General features: G+C 42.4%; 2 protein-coding genes and 8 non-coding genes across 14 annotated transcripts; 9 read left to right on the top strand and 1 right to left on the bottom strand.

Annotated features, from left to right (window-relative positions):
* Window positions 1-14: 14 nt before the first annotated feature.
* Window positions 15-11,661, bottom strand: C1H11orf54 (chromosome 1 C11orf54 homolog). Of its 2 annotated transcripts, none has more exons than XM_069015356.1 (10): window positions 11,552-11,661; window positions 10,582-10,668; window positions 8,815-8,937; window positions 6,667-6,765; window positions 5,676-5,749; window positions 5,021-5,122; window positions 3,890-4,066; window positions 3,001-3,150; window positions 2,303-2,419; window positions 15-291 (listed from the first exon to the last, which is right to left on the bottom strand). In XM_069015356.1, the coding sequence occupies exons 3-10, from the start codon at window positions 8,870-8,872 to the stop codon at window positions 118-120; spliced, it is 951 nt and encodes a 316-aa protein (XP_068871457.1). In that variant the 5' UTR covers window positions 8,873-8,937; window positions 10,582-10,668; window positions 11,552-11,661; the 3' UTR covers window positions 15-117. The 2 variants fall into 2 exon arrangements, with proteins under 2 accessions (XP_068871457.1, XP_068871467.1); XM_069015366.1 differs by having other exon boundaries at window positions 11,482-11,568.
* A 191-nt stretch (window positions 11,662-11,852) lies between these two features.
* On the top strand, window positions 11,853-24,802 carry TAF1D (TATA-box binding protein associated factor, RNA polymerase I subunit D). 4 transcript variants are annotated; one of them, XM_069015441.1, is made up of 16 exons: window positions 11,853-12,054; window positions 12,202-12,274; window positions 14,164-14,418; window positions 14,523-14,973; window positions 15,259-15,434; window positions 16,037-16,094; window positions 16,424-16,712; window positions 18,336-18,385; window positions 19,641-19,774; window positions 20,125-20,170; window positions 20,981-21,017; window positions 21,325-21,398; window positions 23,101-23,150; window positions 23,504-23,619; window positions 23,976-24,040; window positions 24,677-24,802. In XM_069015441.1, exons 3-7 carry the CDS (start codon window positions 14,177-14,179, stop codon window positions 16,577-16,579), a joined length of 1,083 nt encoding a protein of 360 aa, XP_068871542.1. In that variant the 5' UTR covers window positions 11,853-12,054; window positions 12,202-12,274; window positions 14,164-14,176; the 3' UTR covers window positions 16,580-16,712; window positions 18,336-18,385; window positions 19,641-19,774; window positions 20,125-20,170; window positions 20,981-21,017; window positions 21,325-21,398; window positions 23,101-23,150; window positions 23,504-23,619; window positions 23,976-24,040; window positions 24,677-24,802. The 4 variants fall into 4 exon arrangements, with proteins under 4 accessions (XP_068871542.1, XP_068871562.1, XP_068871552.1 ...); XM_069015461.1 differs by lacking the exon at window positions 23,976-24,040; XM_069015451.1 differs by lacking the exon at window positions 23,504-23,619.
* Window positions 18,127-18,198, top strand: LOC138120276 (small nucleolar RNA SNORD5). The gene has a single exon (XR_011155801.1). It is a non-coding gene; the product is annotated as a small nucleolar RNA SNORD5 (small nucleolar RNA).
* Window positions 19,403-19,531, top strand: LOC138120265 (small nucleolar RNA SNORA40). The gene has a single exon (XR_011155798.1). It is a non-coding gene; the product is annotated as a small nucleolar RNA SNORA40 (small nucleolar RNA).
* On the top strand, window positions 19,866-20,004 carry LOC138120220 (small nucleolar RNA SNORA8). Its single transcript, XR_011155786.1, has one exon. It is a non-coding gene; the product is annotated as a small nucleolar RNA SNORA8 (small nucleolar RNA).
* LOC138120232 (small nucleolar RNA SNORA1) lies at window positions 20,362-20,493 on the top strand. Its single transcript, XR_011155789.1, has one exon. It is a non-coding gene; the product is annotated as a small nucleolar RNA SNORA1 (small nucleolar RNA).
* On the top strand, window positions 21,174-21,246 carry LOC138120216 (small nucleolar RNA Z40). The gene has a single exon (XR_011155784.1). It is a non-coding gene; the product is annotated as a small nucleolar RNA Z40 (small nucleolar RNA).
* LOC138120247 (small nucleolar RNA SNORA18) lies at window positions 21,928-22,059 on the top strand. Its single transcript, XR_011155792.1, has one exon. It is a non-coding gene; the product is annotated as a small nucleolar RNA SNORA18 (small nucleolar RNA).
* LOC138120223 (small nucleolar RNA SNORA8) lies at window positions 22,803-22,942 on the top strand. Its single transcript, XR_011155787.1, has one exon. It is a non-coding gene; the product is annotated as a small nucleolar RNA SNORA8 (small nucleolar RNA).
* On the top strand, window positions 24,083-24,212 carry LOC138120228 (small nucleolar RNA SNORA25). The gene has a single exon (XR_011155788.1). It is a non-coding gene; the product is annotated as a small nucleolar RNA SNORA25 (small nucleolar RNA).
* Window positions 24,803-25,072: the final 270 nt, after the last annotated feature.

Consider the following 25,072-nt stretch of genomic DNA (forward strand, 5'->3'; position numbering starts at 1 on the left):
AAGAAGGCGGCAGCTTGCTGTTCTCATATTTATTCTTAAATCTCGTAAGTGTGCATAATTAAAAGCATTAAAAAATCAGCATTTGTACTTGAGGAAGATGAAATCGGCCTGCGGGGCTCAGTCTCTCCCGACGAGGTGCGTCTCCTGGGGCCTGTCGATGCGGAAGAGCAGCTCGGCGGGCTGGAAGTAGCCCAGGTACTGCACGCTGTCCGGGCTGGTGTCCTGGTGGTAGTGGCCTCCTTCCCCGTGGTGGCTGAAGCAGTGCGTGTGCTCCAGACGCAGATCGAAGCCCTGGCATCACACAGAGGGCCCGTCAACAACGCGTTCATGGGAACAGCGTTTAAAAGTCACGGGTAGTCTAGCCTAGATGCGTATTTCCACATATCTCCAAACGCTAAGCAGTGAAAACTTGCAAGACACTTGTGAAACCAGTAAGACAAAAGAATTTAGAAGTCCTGACAGCCCCCAACTTTTGGTGTTAAGCTTACTGAGATCTCCTTTCTAATCTTTTTTTTCCCCCCACCTTTCTTTCCATTGGGATTAAATAATGCAGTCACACCAAGGAACCCCTATTGGAAATCAAACCCCTTTGCATTGAATTGCCACAGGCCCATGTGATGAAGGGACTGTCTCTACTCCAATTCTGAGAGCCAGGTTAGATGAATATGGGAAGAATGGAGAATAAAATAGCAACTAACATACTAAACCATGAGATCAACACCACTAGTTTTATGTATCATAGAATGGGTTGGGTTCAAAAGGACCTTCACAGATCACCTATTCTAACCAGCCTGTCATGGGCAGGGACATCTTCCATTCAACCAGCTTGCTCAAAGCCCCATCTAACCTGGCTTTGAGCACTTCCAGGGATGGGGCATCCACATCTTCTCTGGGCAACCTGTTCCACTGCCTCTCCACACTCAGCTTAAAAAATATTTTCCTTATGTCCAAGCTAAATCTGTTCTCTTTCAATTTAAAATTCTTGCTTCTTCTTTTGTCACTACGTGTCCTGGTAAAAAGTTTCTCTCCATCTTTCCTAAAAGCCTCCTTGAAGTACTGGAAGGCTGCAATAAGGTGTTCCTGGAGCCCTTTCTTCTCCAGGCTGAACAATCTCAGTTCCCAGTCTGTCTTCAAAGGAAGAGGCACCCCAGCCCTCTGCTCATTTTCATGGCACTCCTTGGGTCCTGCTCTAACAGCTCCACATCTTTCTTGGGACCCCAAAGCTACATGCAGCATTCCAGGTGGGGTCTCACGAGGGAAAGAATCACCCTGCTTGACCTGGTCACAGCTAGTTTGACATAGCCCAGGATAGGATTAGTTTTCTGGGCTGCAACGGGATACTGGTGAATAGTGCTATGGCACTGGAATGCCATTGTCTACTGCTCTCTTTGTGGTGATGCTCAAACATTTCCAAAACCAAGTGCTGTTGAGCTTGCAGTGGATGCAAACAGGAGAAACTCAGCAGCATCCACCACACAAGTTGCATTGGTTCTGAACAGAGCAGCTGTTGATGGCTGCTTTCACAGTATGCATCAGTTGATTATGGCAAGATGCAGACAATTTAGCCTTAGGCCAAAGGCTGCCACATAGTGACGCAATCAAATCACATCCTTCAACACATCTAAGCCTACAGTATGTCCCACTTAACTCTGGAAAAAAACGTTTTTATATTACCTGTGACTGCATTGTTACCTATAAAATAGTCATTTTCATCTATGGTTTTCTGGTTACTTTTAAACAAATGGTTTTCCTTATTATGAACACCTTAATGGTTTCTGAAACCAGATTGGTTTTTATCCTGAATGATTTGCTGTTGAATTTGGTGCTTGTGAAAGATGCTAGATAAGTTTCCAGCACAAGGCTTTGCAGAGATTTCAATTTACATCAGCAATGAGACACATGCTTCATGTCTTTTGACACAGCATTAGGAGAGGGAGTTCTTATGAAAGTGAACTACATAAAGACGTGGCTTAACCAGCTTCCATGCTCTTGACATTTCTCCCAGTGTGGCCAGCAGAGAATGTAAACTGTGCTGTTGAGTGTGGGATGCAAACACTTGCACTTTTGCACACTTGCAACTGGAACCATTAAATTAATCCACTATGAACGACCACTAGGTTTCAGAACAGATTGACCTGCCCTCAATTCAAACAATTCACAGAAATGAGAAGCTTCTAAATCATGGCACCAGCTCTGGAAGAGTAACACAATACATACACACTCCCATTCTTAAAAGGAAAATCACATCCAAAATTCATTACAGGTCTCACTCTATACTTAGAAATGAGTAAAAGAGACTCACTGGATCTCTGGAAACTATTACTGGCTGACAAATCAGTGGAGCCTTCATTTCAAAGAATTTGAGCCAGTTATTCACATCCTCATCAGTATTCAGCGGACAGGAAGAAAATTCTGGAGGCTACAGCGAAAATAAAAGCTTTTTAAGTAAGACACTTGCATCAGGATACTTTTTCTCTAGCAACTTTGTTTTTCCCCTCCCCACTATTCTGTTCATTTTCCTTCTTGACTGAAAGAAGCTCACCACAGCCCAGCCCATCACTCTGTTTCTGCCAGGCAGAAGTGACCAGAATATTGCATCTTTCATTGCCCAGGTAATAGGAGAACTGCTGAAGTGAGGATGCTCCTCCTCCTGGTACATTTTAGAAACTCAGTTATTTTTTAAAAAGTTTAATGCTTCTTATAAGTATCATCTGAGTTAATGTATTTCATTTCAATTCGTTTTACAATAGTTCTCCAGTTCTTTAGCTGCACACAGATTTCAAAAGATGATGGTATCAATGCCAAGTAAAATAGCATTACTAGTTTTGTAACACTGATTTTGTAATGTCAACTCCTTACTTTAACACAGTGCTCATCCTATTAGTTTATGCATACATTTAAAAGTACAAAACAAAGTTAATGAACTAAGATGTTACACCCTGATTTATACCTCTGTTTTCATGAGGACAAAGAAAGTTACATGAATTGAGAACAACGTACCATAATGTGAATCTTTGCTTTCCCCTTCTGAATGATGAACGTACCACCCATCCCAACTGGCTTTTCTCCATAGTGTTTCTCTAAAGTTTGTCTCAGACAGGACACAAAGTTAAGCTCCCCAGTTCTTCCATTGGCTTTCACTTCAATGACCTGGAAGATAAAGTCAGTTGGTCACTGCTATCTCCTGTTGCAATAGTCTGAAAAGGTCTGTGAAAAGTGTTCTGAAATTCTCCCAAGCTGATAACCCAAGATCACTTTTTGAAAAGATAAGGTTCCATGCAAGTGCTGCTGCACTTGCATCTTTCCAGTATATGACCAACTCTCTTTTCCTTAGTTCTGTTCAATGCTAGCTTTGCCTGTAAAGGGAGCTGGGCAGCAAGAGATTTCCCCATGCATGAGACAGTGACATGAGCAACCCCCTTCTGGGGTTGCTGTCAAGCTGGCTTCCACTTTGTCAGAAAGAAACACTGGGTAACAGAGAAGGCTGTTCAGTTTCCATGCAGCAGTCAGGTTTTCAACTGTTCTGTCAGCACCTTTTTGTGCTGGCTGTGTCAGGAAAAGCACTTCTGCAAAAAGCTACTTAAGTGCCCACATCTCATTTACACAAGTACATTGAACTGTTAGCTTTAATCACTGCTAGTTTGGACTGGATTTGGACAAATGATTTTTGGTGGAAAAGCTTTAGTAAGCTCATACTTATCCCTCAAAAATTCAAGTGCCTCTGTCTCCAATAATTCTTCCTCTTGATCACTGACATCAGCTCCTTATTTTTGCATGTTTCTCTTGTGGAATTACTATTTGACTATTATCACAGAAAACTGATAGGAGAACCATGAGTTTCCCTTCAGTCACAAAGCTCTGCAAAGTCACCTTTGATCCAAGTACGTACCTTACCAGGTTGGCCCTCACTGGCATAAAGGTTGGCCAACAGTCCAAACTCACAGTCAGTGTATTTACTGCTGTACTTCTCAAGCAGGCACCCTTTATCTGCAGGATTTATCTGAGCAAAATAGCTCCCATTTACAGCAGGCTTTTTTTCACTCTTTGCTTGAACAATGGGGATAAGCTGGGAAAAAGAACATGTAAGAGTAAGTCAATAAGAACATGCAAGAATAAGCCCAAAGAACTGAAGTCAAATAAATGTGATTTAAGCTTTGGGCCATGATCCCAAGAAAAAAATCCACTACATCACACAGCTCTGTCTCTCAGGATGAGGTCTGTACTGGTAAGAAAAATGGACTAATATTGTAATGTAATTGAAAGGTCGAGAAAACAGGTTTACTTTATTTGGACAATTAAACTTAATGTTTTATAAAGATGAATGCCAGTGCTAAAAAAAAAAAAAAAAAAAAGAAAGAAGAAGAAAAAATCTATAATCTGCATGCCAGTATTGTAATTCTATGTAATACTTTCTCAACATACAGTAACAACCACTGTTATAGTGGCCCAAACTTAATGCTGATGTGGACTATCTCATCTGCCAATAAATCCATCAAAAGGAGACAGCAAGACTTAAGGTTTATGCCTGAAAAAACTGTGATTAACCAAAGTCTCCATAGGTAGTAGTTTTTGTCTCCTATCCCTCCTGAAGTTTATCATTGTGTGTGTGGTATCTTTAAAATTCACAATGGTGAAACAAAGTAATCCAAAAGGGTAAAAGACAAGGAGCATTTAAAAGGCATTTACCAGTAAGTTTGACAAGCATTTCTAAATCTTGGAATTAAAACCTCTGGTCAGGTCTTTGTCCATCAGTTTCAAAAAAACATGTTTCTGGCATGCTTCAAGGTAATCACATGCTTCCTGAAGAATTACAAGTTAAAAATTAATCTTTATTATCTCAGGAGTATGCACCTCAGTGGATGCCACTCATCTCAATTCCTCCTAATGTGTTTTATGTGTTTGTGGTGTGAAAGTGTTTATTAAGTACATTGTTGTAAATGGGACATACCCAGCATGATACTGCTCTACTGTCATGATACTTCCATGAATTCATTGAGAACCATCACACTTATATACTGACCTCAGCATTTATTCCAAGAACCTTGGATGAAACAGCTCCAGCTCCAAGAATGAAAGCTCCAGGCAGCTCTAGGTCCTTTGCAACTGTATTTAGATCATAAACCTGCAAAACAAAAGCAATCCTTCCATCCCTGGGAACTTCCAAGGCCAGGCTGGATGGGGCCCTGTGCAACCTGAGCTAGTGGCATCCCTGCTTGCTGAAGGAGGGGTTGAAACTAGATAATCTCTAAGGTCTCTTCCAACCCAAACCATTCTATGATTCTGGTGTCCTCTGATCTGCAATTGTCATTCTGTTCACTGTAGTCCTGGAGGCATTTAATTCACAACACCCACCTGCATTAATATTTTTGATAATTAGGTTGAACACAGCTTCTGAACACAACATAACATTTAGTTATAACAAATTTGGTAGATATCTATTTGTTTTCTAAAAGGTAGGTTTTACCTGTATGTTCCCCTGCTCATTTTACTCAAAGACTGAATTATTGTACTTATTAGATTTTGTGACATACAACACACATCAGAATCAGTCTCATTAAACACCGAAAAGTATCTTTCACAAGTAGAATCCTATAGTATCTCTTAGTCCTTAGTTTTGTTTATTGCTTTTCTTTTGAGAAATATATTAAATCCCACAGCTACAGGAAAAAACTCACTTTTTCTTTCTGTACAAGAGGTATGAGGTAAGGAACACCTCCCACATCTGCTATCCTAGGCTTTCCGCAGATTCCTGGAAAAATACACCCAGTTAGCTTGGTAAAATATTTTTTCCCAATAATCTTTTATAATCATGCAGTCTAACCCACCAAGGAACTGGTTCCTCAAACTTCTCAAACCCTTGAGAACACTATTTCCCTGGCGTGCTTAGATAAAGTGTTGCACTATTAAGAAGTCCAAGCCTTAAAATGGTTCATAGTAGGATTTAATGCTACACAACCTGTTGTAAAATAACATTCTCTAAGAACAACAAAAAAAAAATTGGCAGAGTGGACAACACCTTCCATTTGCCTGTTCTCCAGTAACGTCCTCACCACACAGTGGAGACCTCTGCTGGGACTCCACTTGCAAACTTAGCAAAGCTGAAGGCTGTCCCAGGACAATTCATCCCACTTATTTGGATATGTATTTTAAGAAGGGATGAATAATCCTCTGGAGGTGTTTCCTTCACATTGATGCCAGAGGGAACTCAGATGAGTAGCACAGATGACATGTCTGTCTGTCTTCCAGACAGCTAGTGACAGTTTCACTTCACTGACATACATGAATGTCAGGAATTTAAAAATTAATGGAAGCACAACTCCTTAGGTTCAGATAGTGATTGGCATGGTTCAAAAAAATTTCCCCATCTGAAAGAAAACAACTTAATTTCAAAACCTTTTCAGTACACTAAATAAAGCTTATGAAGTAAGTGGGTGTGCAATGATAGGTTAGGAAAAAAAATTATGACAAGTACTTAGTAATGACTTGTCCTTTTTCATACATCAAGTAGGAAGCAATCCAGAAAGAAAGTGTAGTTCTCCTCTCATGTATATTCTTTACCTGAAAAACAATTTAAGCTCTCTCAACACCTTTAGAGGATCAAAACTAAGCAGGATTGTGCAGAAAGAACTGGAGAAGTCTTAGTGGAAGACAGGAATGCTAGGTTACCTTTAGCAGGAAAGTTGAAGGGTTCCTGAGTCAGATCAGGACAGTCTACAACAGAGACTTGAGCATCAGCAAAGTTCTCTTTAAGCCCTTTCTGCAAAACTGTAATAGAGAATAATGGCAAAATTATTGACAATGAAAAATTACCAAGAGTTTGACAAGTTTCTAACAACAATAAATATATCTGTTTGGGCTTTTTTTCAGCAAGATACATTACTTATACTCACCCTAAGTAACTCCATTAATTTAAATGTCTGAAGGCACTTGTTTCATGACTCAGAACTTCAGAGAGGAGCAAAAGTTTGTTCAGATAATTGTTGGCTGCCCCACTAATTAATTTTAAGAATTTAAGACCCATTTTCATTGAAATACATTAACTGAGTGCTCCTAGTAGCACTCAGAGCAGCACAGTGTGAAGTAACATGGGTAAACTTCAACCACATTCAGCAGCGGGTTTGCTTCAAATAGCAGACAATTACAATCACAGTCAAATATGATGCAAGAGCAAAGAAGGAAGCAAGATTTACCTGAAGCAACAATCAGTTCTTTAAATACATTAACCAGACAGTTTGCAATACCTTGATTATAATCTCAAACCGTTTCTGCTGTCTGGAAATTTCTACTGCCATGGGATACTGCCTATCATGTTTATGCTCTTGTGGAGATTTTCTGGCAAGTGCCACTGTCAGAGCAAGACATATCATGAATGGTGTTGGTGATAATGAACCAAATCTAAAATTTTTGGTTTGCTTCATATCAATGTCTTTTAGGCTCAGAACTTGCAAAGTCACTCAAACAACAGTGACAATTAGGTGAGTACATTGTTTGGAAACAACTTCCAAACCTTGAGTGTGGGATTGTCTTCACAATACACTGCTTCAAATACTATGTTGAAAGGTCCAGGTTCTTTCATGCCTGGTGGTCTGCTTAGACAGATGTCTCAAACTAAAGAAAGAACATGCAGTCTGTGATCTCAAATCAGGTGGTTCCTTATTTACACAGAAGACTTTCCTGTGCCTTTATTTCTACCAGTTAGGGTTTCAGCCATACCTTACTTCTTGAGATCAGATTTACCAAGCTGTTGACCAAAAGGGTCAGTAGATGGTACTTAGCACATTTCTAAATACATCTCAGTACCTTCTGGTAAGTGGACAAGGACAGTAAAAGGGCACTCCTCAAATTATACCCAAAATCTGAACAGCAACACAATGCACAGCTCACATGAGATCCTCAGGACAGATGGGGAAAAAAAGGAAAATTCTGCTTTGTGATGAAATTTTTCTGATACTCTTTCAAGCTATTCTACTGCAAGTATGTGGTGTTCTCTGCAGAGCTCACAGGTTTACAGCAGCCCTGGCCTACTGCCCCAGTCTGACTGGGTGAGAAAAGCACTAGGACCCTCCCAGGGGACTGCTGGGACCACATGTTCTCAATACATGGAAATGTCAAACTGACACAGATTCGGGAAACTGGCAAACTGAACTTGGGGATCAATCCAAAAGACAAAAAACCTTTAGTATATTTGCTGAAGGGGAGAGACTGCCAGAAGGAATAATGTCTTCCTACTAGGGCAAGAAAAGAAGCTCATGAGCAACTGGGCTGAACCTAGAAATCCCTTCCAACTTCAACCATTCTGTTATTCTGAGCACATCTTGTGAAGGCTTTAGAAAGAAGTAAACTAAAGAAATGTTTCCTGCAGTCCTGTTCTAAGGCAATCACCAAAGGAGGAGCCAACTAGGTTCAAGCAACAGGATCTGCCATGCTACACTGCATCTTGTCAGCTGTGTTTTGAGCAGTCCTGAAAAAGAAATACTAGAGGGTAGAGGAGGACAGATGATTCTGTATGTGTAAAGAAGTTTGATGTGTAGTTGACAAACTTTCACAACCTGCACAAGAACCAGCAAATACAGCAGTTTTAAAGGGATTGAGAGCCTCTCTGTGTGATTAAATATCGTGGGGGCTTGGGGGAGAAGTCATTGTGTGCTCTGAGAAATCATCACATATAGAGAAATAGTGCTGTTCTTCACCTCTCAGCGTGCTAAGAGCAGTAATTCTGCATGAACTAGCTGTAGAAATACTTTGGTATGAGCTTTAAGATAAGTTTGAAGAGTCCATTACAAGTTTGTATAAAGTACATGCTGCATGACTTACCCCCAGCAAGCTCCTCCAGACTTGGGACATGAAAAGCAAACCTTTCGACTTTGGCCATTTCCTAATCGGTGCTGATTTCTTCAGGTAAGAAGTTACAGTACAGCACGCTGTGGAGTGACTGGTCTGCCAACAAAGATAATAGTTTAACAATTTAAACATGCTCCTTTCAATATGTTAATTATTTTTCAATTTCACTCGAGTACGTAGACAACAATAGAACTGTAGTTTTGCCATCACAGGAGAGACTGACGGCTTCAATAATAACGTTAAATTTCTTACACACTTTGGAAGGGGATGTGTCTGTCAGCCCTATAGCTGGCTCAGAGCACTACACATATTAGTCCTCAAGCTTACAACTGGGTGTAGGAAAAACACATCCTACGCTGAATGCAGTTCAAGAGATCAGGAGATTTGTGTGTCATTTGTAAGCCTGGAATCACAAGAAAGTTTTGAAAGAAAACTGGGCTTTTCTGAGCACATCAACTGCCTCCTAAGGTCTTACCAACCTTAATGTTTACTTTTCCAGCACTGGCTATGGTGGACTTTCAACCCCAGCTGTGACATGGTCTCCAATTGATTCTGGGCATGTGTTTCCCCTTCCAGAGAGGAACAGGCTAGCAGCAAAACAGAAATCAATAGCAGCAAGTTCTGCAGTATCAGACTCTGGGTACAGAGCCTGTAACAAAAGTATTGAACATAAGTTTAAGAGCCCCTTCACAAATGAACTGTGCTTCAGTCAGCCTTGCAACAGCAAAGTCAGTAAGAAGGGCAAGCCACTAGCTCAGGGCAGAAATAAAAATCAGCTACAGCAATCATTAACTCCTTAGCCCCATACTTGTTGCACACAGCAATAAAAAATAAAATGGGTCCCACTTATCCAGATCTCAGATGTTGAAGGAAAAAGCCAAAATCATAACTACATTCCCAGACCTGACTGAGTCTTTGTTAGGAAGGACTACAGTGTGAGACAGCGGCGTAGGTATAGTTCTAGCTTCTATTTTTAAAAAAATCCTAACTGTTATGACTGTCAAAACTTGTAACTGTCCTTATAACATCAGCCTCTTAAGTCTGCAAAAAGGAAAAAAAAACAAACAAACGGGGGGGGGAAGAAATAAAAAGAGTAGGGAGATCATAGCAGTTACCTAACTGAAGTCTTTGAGCTCAATGCTCAGCCACCCCAAACTACTGCTGTAGTAAGCAGTAGAGAAAGGAAGAAAGGCTGCAAGCTGTGTATAGTAATTCTCATCTTAGCTGGTCTTATCTGAGAACTGTGGTCTATCTCCACAGTTGACTTTGTCCCTCCTCTGGCTCTGGAGGAGAAAGTAACAGGCTGGATTTGGTGCCTCTGGTAGAAGCCTAATGTCAGGTGGAGTGGATCATACCCCAAGCCTTTTAGTGTGCACCAAGAAAGGGAGTAATTAGCCACAGACAGAAAGTGAGAACATGGCTTTGGCAGCATTGTTTTAGATGATCCTCATCCCCTCAAGAACCTTTTGCCACATGCAGAACGAGGCTGTGCCAGCATTCAACACATTGGTTGTCCTGAAACAGTCTAAGAAGACAAGCTAGAACTGCTGTTGTGCAAATGGCAGAGGCAAGACTTGGACACTATTCAAATAAATAGGCTCAGGTATGACACCTGGACAATCGCCTGCTGTGTAATGGACAGTAGTTAGCTCCCCACAATCAAGAAAGGAGGGAACGACTGCAGAAAAAATTTGATGCAACATAATAAACCTCATCTGATTGCTAGACAGTAGGGCTTACCAGGTGTGGCACCAACGAGTAGATCTGCGGCCCACCACTGCAGATATTCACAGGGGAGTGAATTGTGTGGTGTGGGACAGAGAGAACCTGAAAGGAGACAACAGCACACAATTAAGGTCCATCACGGAGGCGTGCAGTGACACTGAATTGCTACAGAAGACTTTCAAAGAAAGAACACAAATTCTAAAGGGATGATAAGATTATTAGATGTGGAATGGTGCAACAAGAATGGAGGCAACAAGTATGTAAAGACTTAAAGTCTACCTTTGAAGTGGGAAGAAAACATCAGAGAGATTAGCCAGGTGCCAGGAGAATGCAGATGAAATGTGAACCATTAGATTAATTATGTGTGTGGGGTGTCTGTTACCAAAACCTGATTTGAAACAAGCTTGGGGGGTTAAAGCCAAAAAGGAGAGGTTATAGGCAGGCCGGACATGGGTCGAGGACAGGGGTGGTGGGGGAAGAAATATCAGTGGAAAAAACTGGAGATGGCAGTTGTGAGAGAGAAATTTAGCGATGACACCGAGAAGAGCGAGACATCCACAGATGCAGAGACCGTATTCCTCGCCTGGCGTGGAGCGAGGAGATCCCATACGGGGCAGAGGAAGGCTGCGGGGCAGCACAGGAAACTGCTTGAGCGGCTGGGATTTGGGGAAGAGACGGGTCACGGCAGGGTACAAACAGACGTGCTAGGCGAGGCTGAGGTCCGTGGGGACAGAGAGCATCCCGGCAGGCAAAGGCAGCGGAGAGTACTGGAGCGAGGGAGCGCTAAAGCCGGCAGCACGCTTGGCATGGCTGCGAGAGGAAGGAAGGGGCTGTTCAGGCTGGAGCAGCCAGCTCGGAGAAGCCTGGGCAGCGCGGGGAAAGAGAAGCAGGACAGCAGTGACTGGAGGCTCTCACCGGGAGGGAAGCCGGGACCTGCGTGATCCCTGCCCCGCACCGACCACCACTATCGCCCGACCGCACGTACCTGCCCCGCCGTCCGGGACCGGCACAGCAAGGCAAGACGCGGCGCGGCGCGGCGCGGCGCGGCTCGGCTCGGCTCCGCTCGGCTCGGCTCCGCTCGGCTCCGCTCGGCTCGGCTCGGCTCCGCTCGGCTCCGCTCGGCATCTGCCCGCCCCCGGGCGCGGCCGCCCCGCCGCCACTCCCAGCATGGCGCCATCCCCCTTCCTCCCCTTCCCCTCCTTCCCGTCGGCCCGCGCGCCTCTCGCGAGCGCCCGGCGCTATTTAAGCCGCGGGGCCGCCATTACGCGCCCTTTGCGGCGGGGCGGCGGGAGGGGCGCGCAGGTCGGTCAGGACGGGCGGATCCGCCGCCATCCGCGCTGCCGGGAGCTGGGACCGAGGGACTCGCGTGTGGGGGGACACTCCTGGCGGTGTTGAGTCCTGCCCTGAGGACCGGGGCGTGTGGCGGCTGTCGGTGAGGGGCTCCGCGGGAGCGGTGCCAGCGGGCTGTCCCCGGCCCGTGGTGACTCGGTGGGTACCCGCGTTCGAAAGGCCTTCCCGTGTCGGCAGCCGCAGCGTGCTGCTGGCAGCCGAGCTTGGCGAGGGGGCGAGCGGTGTGCCCGGCGCCTTTTGGTCAGGTTCTTCAGCAAGTTTAGATGATTGTTTTTCTTTCCTAAGGGATCTCCGTGCTGTGCCAGCGCTCCAGGACGGAGCTGGGCTAGAGGCCGCGAAGGATGCTGAGCTGTGAACTGTGAGTACCAGTCAGGGTCTGTGTGGTCAGAGTGGTATTGCTGCCTCCGTCCTTACTCAGGCGTTCCACTGTTTTGTTTCTGGGCTTTATGTTTGTCAGGCCGCGGGTGAACCAGTGTTAGCAGTGCGCCCACATAAGGCATAGCGTAACTGGCACATAAGTGTCTTTCTTGTCGTGGGGGGCCCAGTACTAAACACAGGATGCGAGGTGTTGCCTCATCAGTTGCCCAGTTGTTGCCCAGTACAGGGGGACAATCACTGCCCTGGTCCTGCTGGCCACACTATTGCTGACACAGGCCAGGATGCCATTGGCCTTCTTGGCCACCTGGGCACACGCTGGATCGTGTTCAGCTGCTGTCACCAGCACCCCCAGGGCCTTTTCCATCAGCTTCCCAGCCCCTGCCCCAGCCCGTAGCACTGCCTGGGGTTGTTGTGACCCAAGGACAGGACCCAGCACTTGGCCTTGTTGAACCTCAGACAGCTGGCTTCAGTCCATCAATCCAGCCTGTCCAGATCCCTCTGCAGGGCCTTCCTGCCTTCCATTAGATCAGCACTTCCCTGCAACGGCAAACTGAGGGAGGGTGCACTTAATCCCCTCATTTAGGTTGTCAGTGAAGACCCTCAACAGGACTGGCCCCAGCACTGGTCCCTGGGGAACATCACTTAAGGCCAGTTGGATGTAACTTCATTCAGCACTGCTCTCAGGGCCCAGCCATCCATCCAGTTTTTCAGGCAATGAGCAGTGCACCCATCCAAGCCATGAGCAGCCAGTTTCTCCAGGAGAAGGCTGTGAGAAATGGTGTCCAAAGCTTTACTAAAGTCCAGGCAGACAACATCCACGGCCTTTGCCTCATCCACTAAGTGGGAGACCTGGTCATGGAAGGAGATCAGGTGTGTTGGTTGGGACCTGCCTTTCCTCAATTCATGCTGGCTGGGCCTGATTCTTTGGTTGACATGCACGTGCCCTCAGGATGATCTGCTGCAGGTTATGTGAGGACATTAGATCTGCTATAGAGTCTTCAGATGCTGAACTGTGTGTAATTACGTTTGAAATATGAATAGGTATGATGATGAGTTTGTAAAACTCTAAAAAGCACAGTAAAATTAGAAAGATGCAGATATACAGGGCTAGTAAACAAATTGACAAGGTAAAATAACTTTAGGCTATTACAGAGGAAAACCAGGTTCCTTGGCTGTATGTTCCAGTATAGACTTGGGCCACTGTAGGGCTGGACTGTGTTGTGTTGCAGATTCAAATGAAAATTAACATTTTAGTTTTGGGGCTGCTCTCTGATGATTGATAACCAGTGAACAAATGGGTGATGGATTGTTAAAAATAGGAGATTTTAGGTATCTTAACAGCTCACAAAAGAACAGAGGAAAGATGGCATTGCTTCTCATGAAGACACTGCCTTGGATTAATTTCAAGGCTTTAAACCACAGTGAAATGCGTATTTATGTATGACTTAAAACTGTAGTATCTTTACAAGTGTAAGAAGCCATTGACTACTTGTATGTGTGCTCATTTGGAGCAAAACTTACCCCTAGTAGGGAGAGGGTTAAAATGTCCAGAATTCATCTCTGAACAAGTCTCTGTTGCACCACTGATGTTTGCCTTCCTTTGGGCAGGCGTTGAACAAAAAGAGCTCTAAAAAAACATTTTCTGACCTCAGTTATGCTGTGAATATCTTTAAATAAGTGGCTGTAACTTAATTGTTAGTGTGAAGAATGTAACTGGTCATGCATGGTTCATAGGAAAATCTCTGCTCAGGTTTGCTCAAGATTGTTCCTGTAAGTTTACCCTGCAATTAGGATTGGAGTAGAGGAAAGTTTGTTACCTGATTAATGTAAAAATCTTTCTAAGCTGCTTGAATTTTCATTGCTTTTTAGGGCAAACTGAAACATGGCTGATACAGAAGAATCCCAGGCTTCTGGCTCTGATTACCCTGATGCCCAAGAGCTGATCAGCCATCAGCAGAAGGAGCCATCTGAGGTGTATTCATGGCAAATGAATGCAGGAACAGAGCATTCGCGGTCAAGGCAGAAGAGGGCTGCTTCTGGGGAGTCTTCAGATCGTCTTAACAGCACATGTAAATCAGCAGCAGCTTCAGCTGAGGTTTTACTGATTAGTAGTGATTCAGAAATGTGAGTTTTTATCTCTAGCTTAGAATTTTTCCTGTGGAGAACCTGTGTCATGTATCATAGAAATGTACCTTCTTTTGAAAGTAAATACTTTTTTTCTTCTTCAGTGATGTCCCTGCTGCTCATCCTGAGTGCTCCATTGCACCTTCAGAGCAAAAAAGGAGATCTCAATCTTCGAGGAAACAAGCTGAATCTGTTACAGGAGTATCTGACAATGAAAGCTCCTCAGATTCTTCTCTGTCTCTCCAAAGCCCAGGAAAATCATTGGACGTTTCCAAGCAGCAGAAGTCAAAGCTCAATTTGAAGGCCATTTTTGCCTATCACTTCAGGGGAAGGAAGTTCAAAGCAGCTGCACACCGAAAATACAAAGTTCATGCAGGGAAGAGCAAGAAAAAGAAAAAGTATGAGAGCACACAGATGCCCACAGGGAGGCCCCCACTGACGGCCTCGCCTCAGGAGCAGAAGAGGAGGCTTCTAGACAGAGGTTTTCAATTCCCTTTTGTCGAAAAACATTATGGGGAGAAACATATTCCCTTAAAGATGGTTCTTGGCTATGAGGTAAGTCCTCCGTTCTGTGGGATAAATATATTATTTTTCTTAGTCTAAAAATTGTGAATTGAAATGGGATATGTTGTGGTTCTACCTGATGTGCTAGAATGAAATAACAAAAGAGGTTTTACTTCTGCTAAACGGGACACTTGATGTTGTGTGTTTAATACATTTTAAGACAGACACAGCAGGAATATATATATGGGAGTTGATATGATATTACAATTCAGTTCATAATATAAATGATTTATAGTGGTACCTTTAAAGATCTTACCTGAGTATTTTTTTCTACAGCAAGCAGCTGCAAAGGGATATTTCAAGTATATTGAAGTGCTTAAATATGAAGATCATCTTAAAAAAGCTTTAAAAGCTCTTCAGGCCAGTGAAGACTTAGAAAAAGAGTGCATGGTGTTACGGAAACACAAATATTTAGATGATGAAGGCCCCATTTCCCCTATTCAGGAGACAGAGTAAGTTCATCTTTACTTGCTCTTTTGTTCTTAACTAACTTAAATGTGTGTGTATCAAATTCAGTTGTTCTCCTGTCCTTTTAACCTATGAAAGCATTGTTTATTTTGGGAACAAAGCACTCTGCCATTTGGGATGCTGTGTTTGTAAATGCTTGACTTGAAAGTTCTCACAGAAGGAGGTATTTTTAATCTGAAGACTAGTAATTGTTCTTGTGATTTGTACTGTCTGATTAAAATTATGTGGTAGAAATTTAAATAAGGTATTTCCTGAAATTCACTCCTCTGTAGTTATCCCAAATGAAGTACAGTGTTCTATAACAAAGACTAAAGGATAGTTTTTAATTCCTTTTTACATTATTAAAAACCAAAGTGTCATCTTTGGTCTTTAGGGTCAAGCAATTAGCTTAGTGCAATAAAAAGACCAGTAAATCAGCAAGAATACTTGCTGTTGTAAATATAGTCATAACCTTAAAACTAGAAAGCCTGACAGACTGTGTAAAGGTACAGTGCTGTCTTTCAGCTACTGTTCAGTTAATGGCTTGTAGTTTACACATTTTAAGATACTGTAAAAGTATACAGCTTGATTTGGTTTTTTATTTTAGTGATGATGAGGACAGCTTGAATTCTGATACTCAGGAGCAACTTGATGCCAGAGTAGTGGTAAGTAAACACTCCTTAACTTCTGAAACACTTCAGCCTTTCTTTTCTGAAGTCAAAGAAGTAGTAGATAATTAGTAGATAATGTTTTCAGTATTTAGCTCTTGAGCTTAGATCCAGACTTAACTCTGTGATCCCTGTGAATTTTAATCTCTTAATGCAGGAGAAGAGGTTGATAGTCCACACTCTTCTCTTTGATATAATGCTGAAATGTACAGAAATTCTGCAGTTCTCTGTAGAGTTCTTAAACTCTGCAAATTTACTACTGAAATCTTACATGTTAAGTATCTCAAAACTAGACATGTGACTATTCCTGTCTTCCCTTTTCTTAGGAGAACAGCTCTTTTATTCTAAGCAGCACAATTCCCAGTAAGAAAAAATCAAAGCCAGGAAGAAAATGTGCAAAACCAACTGAAGTGATTGAAATAGTGGATGAAGAAGACTGTGCTGGGGAGAAGTCGGTGCCTCTGCAAGGCTCACCTCGGTGAACCACAGATGGACAAATGAGGTGGCAGTGGTTGTTCTTCAGAAACCTCTTTCATGGGCCTACTTGGCTTGAAACATTGGTCTGCAGTCAGTGTTGAGCTCTCCACCAAGCTGCCTAGACACATTTGGCTTACTGTGAGTGTATTGGGCTCGTGCCCAAGACAGTTACAAAAAGTATAACCTGTCCTCTTGCTAAGCTCTTAAATGTCTTCTGTGCTATTCTCTATCAAGAGTAGAATATCCCTGGCTCAGTGGCTGATGATCTTTGTGAAATTCTGGCACCTGCAACTTGACTTCTCTTTAGCAGTGGATCATAGAGTTTACATAATTAAAAATAGAAAAACAAGTTCCAAAAATTGTAACAGAACAGGAGCACAGTATAGAAAAGTAGGTGTTGGCATGCATACATCTGTATGCTCAAGTTAAAAAGGCAGTTCAGATGCCTTTCTTTCATAGCTGACTTCTTTGGGGGTGGTCCTTGAGAGATTGTTTTTCTGTCTTAGAGGTGCAGGTTTGAAGTACTTCAAAAGTTAAAGGGTTGAAGATAAAATTGAAGCTTAATGCAAGTCAAGTGCCAACAAGAAAGTGCAAAAGTGGTTGGTCAACTTTGACAAAAGTCTATTGCAAAATGTGGTTTAATGCATTTGAATGATAAAATCAGTTTTGTATGATTGAGGTTGTCTATTCCACATGGAATAACTTCTCAGAAAATTAATTCTCTGCTCCTGAATCTAATACAATAATCTGAAGTTGTAAGGTATTTTAAAAATAATTGTAGCAGCATAGTGACTCTTGGGTTGAAAATTCTTTTTTCTCTCTTGTCCTCTTCTGTCCATAATGGGTTCTGATGTGAACATGGCTTAGCAGAAGACAAAAGCCTTTTATTAACAGTACTTACCAGGCATTGCCCCAACTGCAAACACCTTTCTCAAAGGTGTTTTAGTCAGTAGGAAACATGGCTAGTGTTTAGAAGTGGTCTGGATACCACCAAGTCCTACTGCAGCTGTTGTAGCTGAGAAAATAAATGTTTAAAAAGTTCACTTGCGAATCAGCAAGATTTAAAAACAAAGATTTTAAACCTCACAGCCTCACTCCGATACTCTTAACCAAATTGCTGTCAGCAGCTAACTGACAGCTGCTCAGCAGGTAAAAGCAATCTCTGCTGAACAAGCACCTTGTAAGAAAAATGATTTATCTGCTGGTTTATTTTCCTTCAAATGCAGGTGACAGTCTGAGGAGATTTGCAGTAGGTGCTTGGTATTGAGAGCAAGTCAAGCTGTGTAATTTACATGCTTGAATTAAGGTCCCAAACCTTTGTAAAAGAAGTTTCCCAAATGCAACTTAAAGGCTCTAGAACTGCAAAAACTACTCTTCAGTATTTAAAGATCACAACTAGAATTGGTCCAGAATTAATGGCTACATGTAACTCTTTTAGGCATCTACCTGAGAAATAGTCAATGGCTTGAAAGACTCATCCTGGATCTAGGAGTGGCGTTCTTGCTTGGTAGGGCATAGTGAGGGGTGTGTGGAATCCTGCTCATTTCTGCAGTTTCATGTGATGAATTTTGCTGTTCAACTGCTGAGTGACTCAGAAATGAACTAAATTTCAATTCTGATTAGAACTGAATAAATACACAGGAAATCAGGCTTATTACAGCTGTTATATTGATTGTTAAAATCTAGCTTTGATTTCGGGAATCTTCAGTTGTTTGACCATATATGACATTTCTTATCCCTTTGCCTTTCTTCCCCTTCTAGTTTGTTGCTTTTGGAAGATGAAATACCTCTTGGTTTTCTTGTTGCACAAGGTAAGCTGTTTTCTTGGGTTTCAGTTTTGTTTCTTTCAGGTAGCTTTTTCTGCATTGATTCACAAAAGGTTTTGAAAAAACCAGTGCTTCATAGTTTAAATGAATACATTACAGTGCTCCACAGCTCAGGAGTTTGTGTGTGTGAAGCTTCCAAGGTACTGAGTTCAGTGCCACATACGTTTCATCAGTTTGACCAAAATCAGAACCTGTAGCCACTCTTTGAACAAAACCAAAAACTTTTTCTTGAATATCTCTTAAGTGCAGTTTTTGTTGAAGTTATTCATAGAAATACATTGGTTTTACCTGATGGTGAATACTGCAGGGCAGCTTGATCTGATTTGGTTTGGACAACACTGCCTGGAATTTTCTCTGCTGAAGATGTTGAGGTACTACTGTCCCCTTAGTCTCTGGGTGGTGCTTCCCATACTTTCTGTACCAGGGTGTATCATACAGCTTCTGCTTCTGGTAGTTTCCCTGGGGTAAAATTCCATCTTAATTCATATTCCCTGCAAGAACAAGAGGGACAGCCGAGAGCAGCTGGTAGTCTTGGACGTACGTGGCTGGGAAAGCTTCTTACTGTAGGATGTTACCAAGTTTGCATGGCCTAAGACAGTGTAGGAAATAGCATGGAAAAAAGCACCTTGTAAGGATACAGTGTAAGAAAACCCCTTTAACATGGGAAACACTGAGCTGAGGGTGGGCAAGTAGTGAAACTTCACAAAAGCATTCTTGAGTAGCAGGATAGGGACAGATGTCTTACTTGGCCATTGCTCTGGGTGGAGAACTGCACTAGGAAGCACGTCAGGTCAACACAGTGTTAAGTTGTTCTGAGGAGAGTGTGTGTGATTCTGAGCTCCTCACACACTTACCTTGGTTCAAGCTACCTGTCCCTAAAATTGGAAAGCATGGAAACTGTCAGCTTCCATTACTACTAACAGTAAGTATACAGTCAATTGTTAAGTGGCTTCAAATGCTGGTTCAAAAATAGTAAAAAAATGAATGTGTTCAGTTTGTTCCAGCACTTGATCAGGTTTTGTCTTTTGCTGTAGACAAAAAACCTGGAACCTAGTGCTTAGAAAAAAACCCTTCTTTTGCAACCCACAGCTGATGAATGTATTAGTTGTGTTACTTGTATGAAGGGACAATATTTGCATGGCCTCAAACAGCATTCATTAATTGATTCAAATACTGATCAATCTAGAGTTTGGTGTTCCACATTTTCAGAAGTGTAGTTTGGTTGTATCTTTCTTTGCAGATGAGCACACTCGCACTGCAGCAGCAGCAGTTGTAACTTGTTGAGGAATCTCTTGAATTCTTAGGGCTGTTGGCTGTCCTGATTCACAGATCCCTTACTTCAGTGGACTTCTGGGCAACATGGTAGCAAAAGAGGTAAGCTTTGTGTTTCTTCTGACTTTGGCATAAGACTACTGGATTTCTTCAGTCTAGTGCTATTCCCACAGCAAGCAATCAGGCTAATTTGTGCACTGGATGGTATCTGCACCCAGCAGTGTCTTTCTGATGGGGTGTTCAAAAAGCAGTGCTACAGTATTTCAACAGCTGGCATCGTTGGTTTTCATGCAGATGTGCTGGTTAAACTTGGTATTTCTGTTGAAACAAGTAGACTTAGTGTTTCTTAGTGCAAAACTTAACAAATATAACATAAAAAAACTGTTCAACTGTTATGGGATAAAAGTATAGTTAAATTTGTGACATTGTTCCAAAATGGTTTTTTCTTAAAGGGGCATTCCTGTGATGTGTGGAACAGATTGAAAAGCCTACTTAAGTGTAAGTATTAAAGAAACAGTTGGGGTTTTTCCTAGGTGGAGGTTGTTGTATGAAGACAAAAGCCCAAGTCTTAACTTTTTGGTTGCCTTTTGACAAAAAAAGAAAAAGTATTCTATTTTGAAACACAAATCCACAGTTACCTGGCTAGGATAAAAAAACCAAGCTATTCTACAGACGCTGTGGAGTTTTCATGCCTCGTTGTTCAGCAAGTAGACACAACCTGCTGTGTGTCTGAATTGGAAAACGTGGCTAGAAGAGTAACAGGTTCTGCTTTCCTCGCTGTAAAGTTAATTGCAGTGGTGACAATGAGACCTGTAACAAGTTCACTTAGTGGGACAATTCTGCAAACATACTTAAAAATGCAGCTACTATGAAATCTAAGGATAAGCTTGAGTTGATGTGCTGCAATTCTGCATCCTGTGTACTAAAAGAAGTAGAATTAGCAGGTAGAGGAAAAATACTTGCAGTGCTGAATTCTTGTAGATGGTTTATCAAGAGCATAATTTCAAGCTGTCTTAAGATGGTGTCCTCCATGTTTTCTTTGTGAGGTAACCCCTTGTACTTTCTGTGCCATAGTGCTCTGATTTCTTAAATTACAGATAAACCTTGTTGGTAATTGTGTGATAAATTGGGCTGTGGTTGAATTGCAAATGAAATGCTTTGTTGTGTCATCAGCATTCAGCCGGTGTAACTGGACTACTGTCTCTCTGGCTTCATACTGAGATAAAAGCTCCCAAGTCTTGATGGACTGCTAAAATACTGAGGAAACTTGAAAGTATTACTTAGATGCAACAATTTACTTTATTTTAGGAAGTGTACCTGAAGTCCAGTCTGAACTAACATCTTGGTAAGTTTGTGTCACTGTTTTTTTTTTACCCTTGGCTGTTGCCTGTCTTTAACTTGATGAGCTCATTTCTGCTGCTCATTTCTTACTGAGAAAATGCAGTGTTGGTTTGGAAAACATGAGAGCTCTTCTTCTCCAAACTTGAGAATGCTGTGAGAAAATTGTTGTGATGATTGGCAAAATGTTCAACTGCTCTGAAGAGAGTGAGTGAGAAGAGCCTTTCTGAACAAATCTACTCAGTACTGTTGTAGGTTCTGCTGATTTGTGTGCACATACATGCTGGTTTGTAACACTACTTGTTTTTTTCAAGTGGCGGGTACGTAGAAGAAGGCGAAGGAAGAAATGCAGGATGCCATTTCACAGAAGCCTGAAGCCTCTTCGAGGGTTAGTGTGACATCTGAAGTTCTACCTATACCTTAATGACTAAGGGGCTCTGGTTTTCAGTGGCCAGAAGTCTCTCAGAACAAGCTTACTAATTTGTGAAGGTTTCAGGGACTGTTTTCAACATTACACTACTATATCTTAAAGTATCATTCATTCTGTTATGGGAAAAATTTATTGTGACTTCAATTTGCCCACAGAATGTTCATATAAATCCCTCAGTCAAAACCAAGGTGAACAGGTTAACTGCTTAAACTGATAGTTTTGCTTTGACCAGTCAGTTACACTTGGTTGGAATTTTATAGGGAGGATTCTGCACAGTTTTGTAGTTAATTCTCTTTGATGTTTGCTGATCGGGTAACTTGTAATTAAAAACTTGCTAGTACGAAGGAGGTGCGTAGTGTATCATTTACCTTCCTTCTTCCCCAAAATGTCTTGAAACAATGCAAAATGACACTTAGTGAGATATGTACCAGATACCTTTCCAGTCCGCTTGATTTTTATTCATCTCTTGTGTTATAGTACCAGAATTGTTGAGGTCTATCCCGATAGGATCTTTTCTGTAGGTTCGTGTCGTTGGAAACGCCTCACAGAATAAACTTGTGGTTTGGCTTTACCCACTGAACTACCTGTTAGCTCTGTGGGATAAAACTGCAAGACAAATTTAGTGTAGGGTCCCACGAACTGCAGTGATGCCCAGTATTCTCCTTTAGGTGTACTCCTTTAGGTGTAATGTGCTTGGGTACAAAACAAAAAAGTGATTCAAGTGGAAGAGCTTGGTAAGAGTCAAAAGTCAGTGTGTTCTGGGACTTCAGGTGCAACTGACATTCTGAATTACATGGGCTCAACTTAGTCTTTTGCCCAGGTTTTTGTGTAGGTACCTTACTTGTAACACTGTTCTTTTGCTTCTTGTTTTCTGGACGGCTTGAAATGGTCTATTCTCCTTTTAATAATGGAGTGATTATTATTTCTTGTTTCAGTGGCTGTAAGTAAGAACAGACCACACTGTGATGTCTGTCTTGAAGTAACTTCATAAACTTGCTGTAATTTTGTATTGAGAGATGCTCCACAGTTTCATACTGAGCAGCAATATTTGGGTTATATCTTCAAATATGGGATTTAATTTCTGAGCAGCTCAGCCAGTTTACTTCTATACTGTTGAAATTCCTGGATTCTTTTCTGTAGAATGAAGAGTTTAAAGTAAAAACAAGCAAAATACTGTAGAAGTATAAATCTTCACATAGGAGAATTCTGAAGCTGCTGTTAAAGATTTTATTTCCTTCTCTCTCTCAGCTGCATGGCAGTTTTGTGGAGTGGAGATTACCTCTTACTCCCTGACACTCCCTGGTGCATGCAAGAAGCTTGAGTGTAAAATGAGCTGTTGTGGTTTTGAAGGTCTGTAGCTGTTGCAGTGTTACAGTACCTGTACCCAGCAGCCTTCTCCCGGTGGGATGTTCAAAAAGCAGTGCTACTGCAGTGCAGCATTTGGCATCCTTGGTTTTCCTCCAGCTGTGTCTGTTAAACCTGGTATTTTCGCTGAAACAGTCTTTAACCTCTTCAGGGATTTAAGTGTACTTGCTTTCTGTTTTCATGTAAAAAAATGAAAATAGATGTTTTCATTTGTCTTCATTTTAATTATCCATGTGAAAACTGGATACTGGCCTCTGGAACTCAGCAAGTGCATTCAATTTCTTCTTTCTAACAGGACGAAGTGAACTGCCCTGAGTTAAAACATGGGAGCAACCTCTTTGACAGGTAAGTATTGAGTTACTAGTTAAATACTACTTCACAGTTTATGTATTACCTTTGTATCACTCTAATCATCAAAACTTCCCTAAACTGTTGTATAATAAAGTGCAGAAATGGTTATGTAGTAGCAGAGATGACTGGGTAGTGATCACTGCAGATCTTGGCAGTATCTTAGCAGATTACTCATCTGTGCGTCATTCTTGTGTGTGCATACATACTTTAAACAGCTGTCACAGTTGTGCAGCCATTTGTAGTACTGGTGTCTTAATGAGACTGCTGTTGGTTGTGAGGAATTCCTCAGTGCTTGGAGCTTGTGCCATATTTTAGGCTTGCTCACAACTTGGCTTTCATATTGGCAGGATTGATTGGTCCTTCAGTGGAAAGGATGGGAGCTGGCTCATTGAGTGAAGTCCCATATGAGCAGTGAGAGGACTGTCTGGTCATTACCAAGGCTGCTGGGATGTTCCTGTTTCTGGTGAGCTGTGGACATGACCATAAAGCAAATCCACCAGACTCCTGTGTTGCCACATGATGTGGCACCAAGTCTGCTGGGAATAAAGCTTTAACACAGGCCAAGGACACAATATTCCCTTCTGCTGTTAAGAGCAAGTTCCTGCTGAGGTGTAGGGATGTGGCTGTATCCTTGGGCCCTTAAGCTACAGAGGAGTAAAAGTTCCAGTTGGAATATTTGTAGATTGGATTCCAGGGCTCCTGCTGAGAGGGTGGTTCTTTGGAACAGAAGCAAAAAAGGGAGACAGGCTGCTCCATGCATTTACCACCCAGTGTTGACTTTTGCCCTGTACTAACCAAACCTGACTCTTTAACTCCTAGAGTCTGCTACCAAATTTGCTGTGTGTCAGAGAAACACCACGTGGGAGCTACCAGTGACTGTGATGGTAAGGGCACTTACAAAAAGGCTGGTACTGTAAGGAAATTTAAGGTCACTTCAAAGAGGGTTTGCATGGCCGAAAAACCAGCAGCTCTTAACGCGGTGACCACATATAGAAATCCTCTGCAGGATGCCGTGGACACTCCATGTGTGCTATGGTCTATTTGTGAGGAGATAAACACCTCGTGTAGTTTGGCCTCCTGGGCTGAAAAAGGGCCTTATTCTGCTGCCTTTGGGGTTTTGTGATGCTGATGTAGAGGAGAGGCTACTCAGTTCCATTCTGAAGTGAGAATTTGCAGCATGGGACATGGGAGAACAGGGTTGCTACAGTTGTGGTTTGAGCAGTCTTGCAGCCCAGTTGCTACTTTTGTGTCCAGGGAAGGGTCTGGAGCTCTGATGAGGAGCAGCTGAGGGAGCTGGGGGTGTTTAGCCTGGAGAAAAGAAGGCTCAGGGCACTTTCTTGCTTTGTACAACCACCTGAAAGGAGCTTGCAGTGAGGTGGGGGTTGGTTTGCCAAGTAACAAGCAGTAGGATGAGAGGAGATGACCTGAAGTTGTGCCAAGGGAGGTTTAGACTGGATATTAGGAAAATGGCTTTTTTTTTTTTTTTTGGCTTAAAAGTGCTGATGTTTTTCCTCTTTCAGATCCTGGTGATGTTGCTGCAAGCCTGCTGCAAAGAACTGCACAGCTGTTGCAAATGAAGAAAGAATCTTCTCTAAAGTGTTTATTACTGCGTTTTTTTAGAATTAAACATTCATTTTAACTTGTTACTGCTGTGCACAGTGCAGTAGTGCATGGTGTTACTTGCCTCTTGCCCTCCTGGCAGCTGTGGTGTAGGTGCCTGTTAGAGAAGACCCAGCTAAGCTGAGTGTATAGAAGTGCCTGGAAGTGGCTTTATCAGGTCTTTTCCCTCACTTCCCTGTCACTGAACTTGGCTGTACCAAAGCCCCAGACAGGTATTTATTTCTGTACAGAAAGTCACAGCATTTAAATCAAACTTGGGGCTCTGGGCTGCAGCCTAAGGCTATTTCCTGTTGCTG

The sequence above is a fragment of the Aphelocoma coerulescens genome, chromosome 1 (assembly GCF_041296385.1).
Source record: "Aphelocoma coerulescens isolate FSJ_1873_10779 chromosome 1, UR_Acoe_1.0, whole genome shotgun sequence".
Taxonomy (NCBI): Eukaryota; Metazoa; Chordata; class Aves; order Passeriformes; family Corvidae; genus Aphelocoma; species Aphelocoma coerulescens.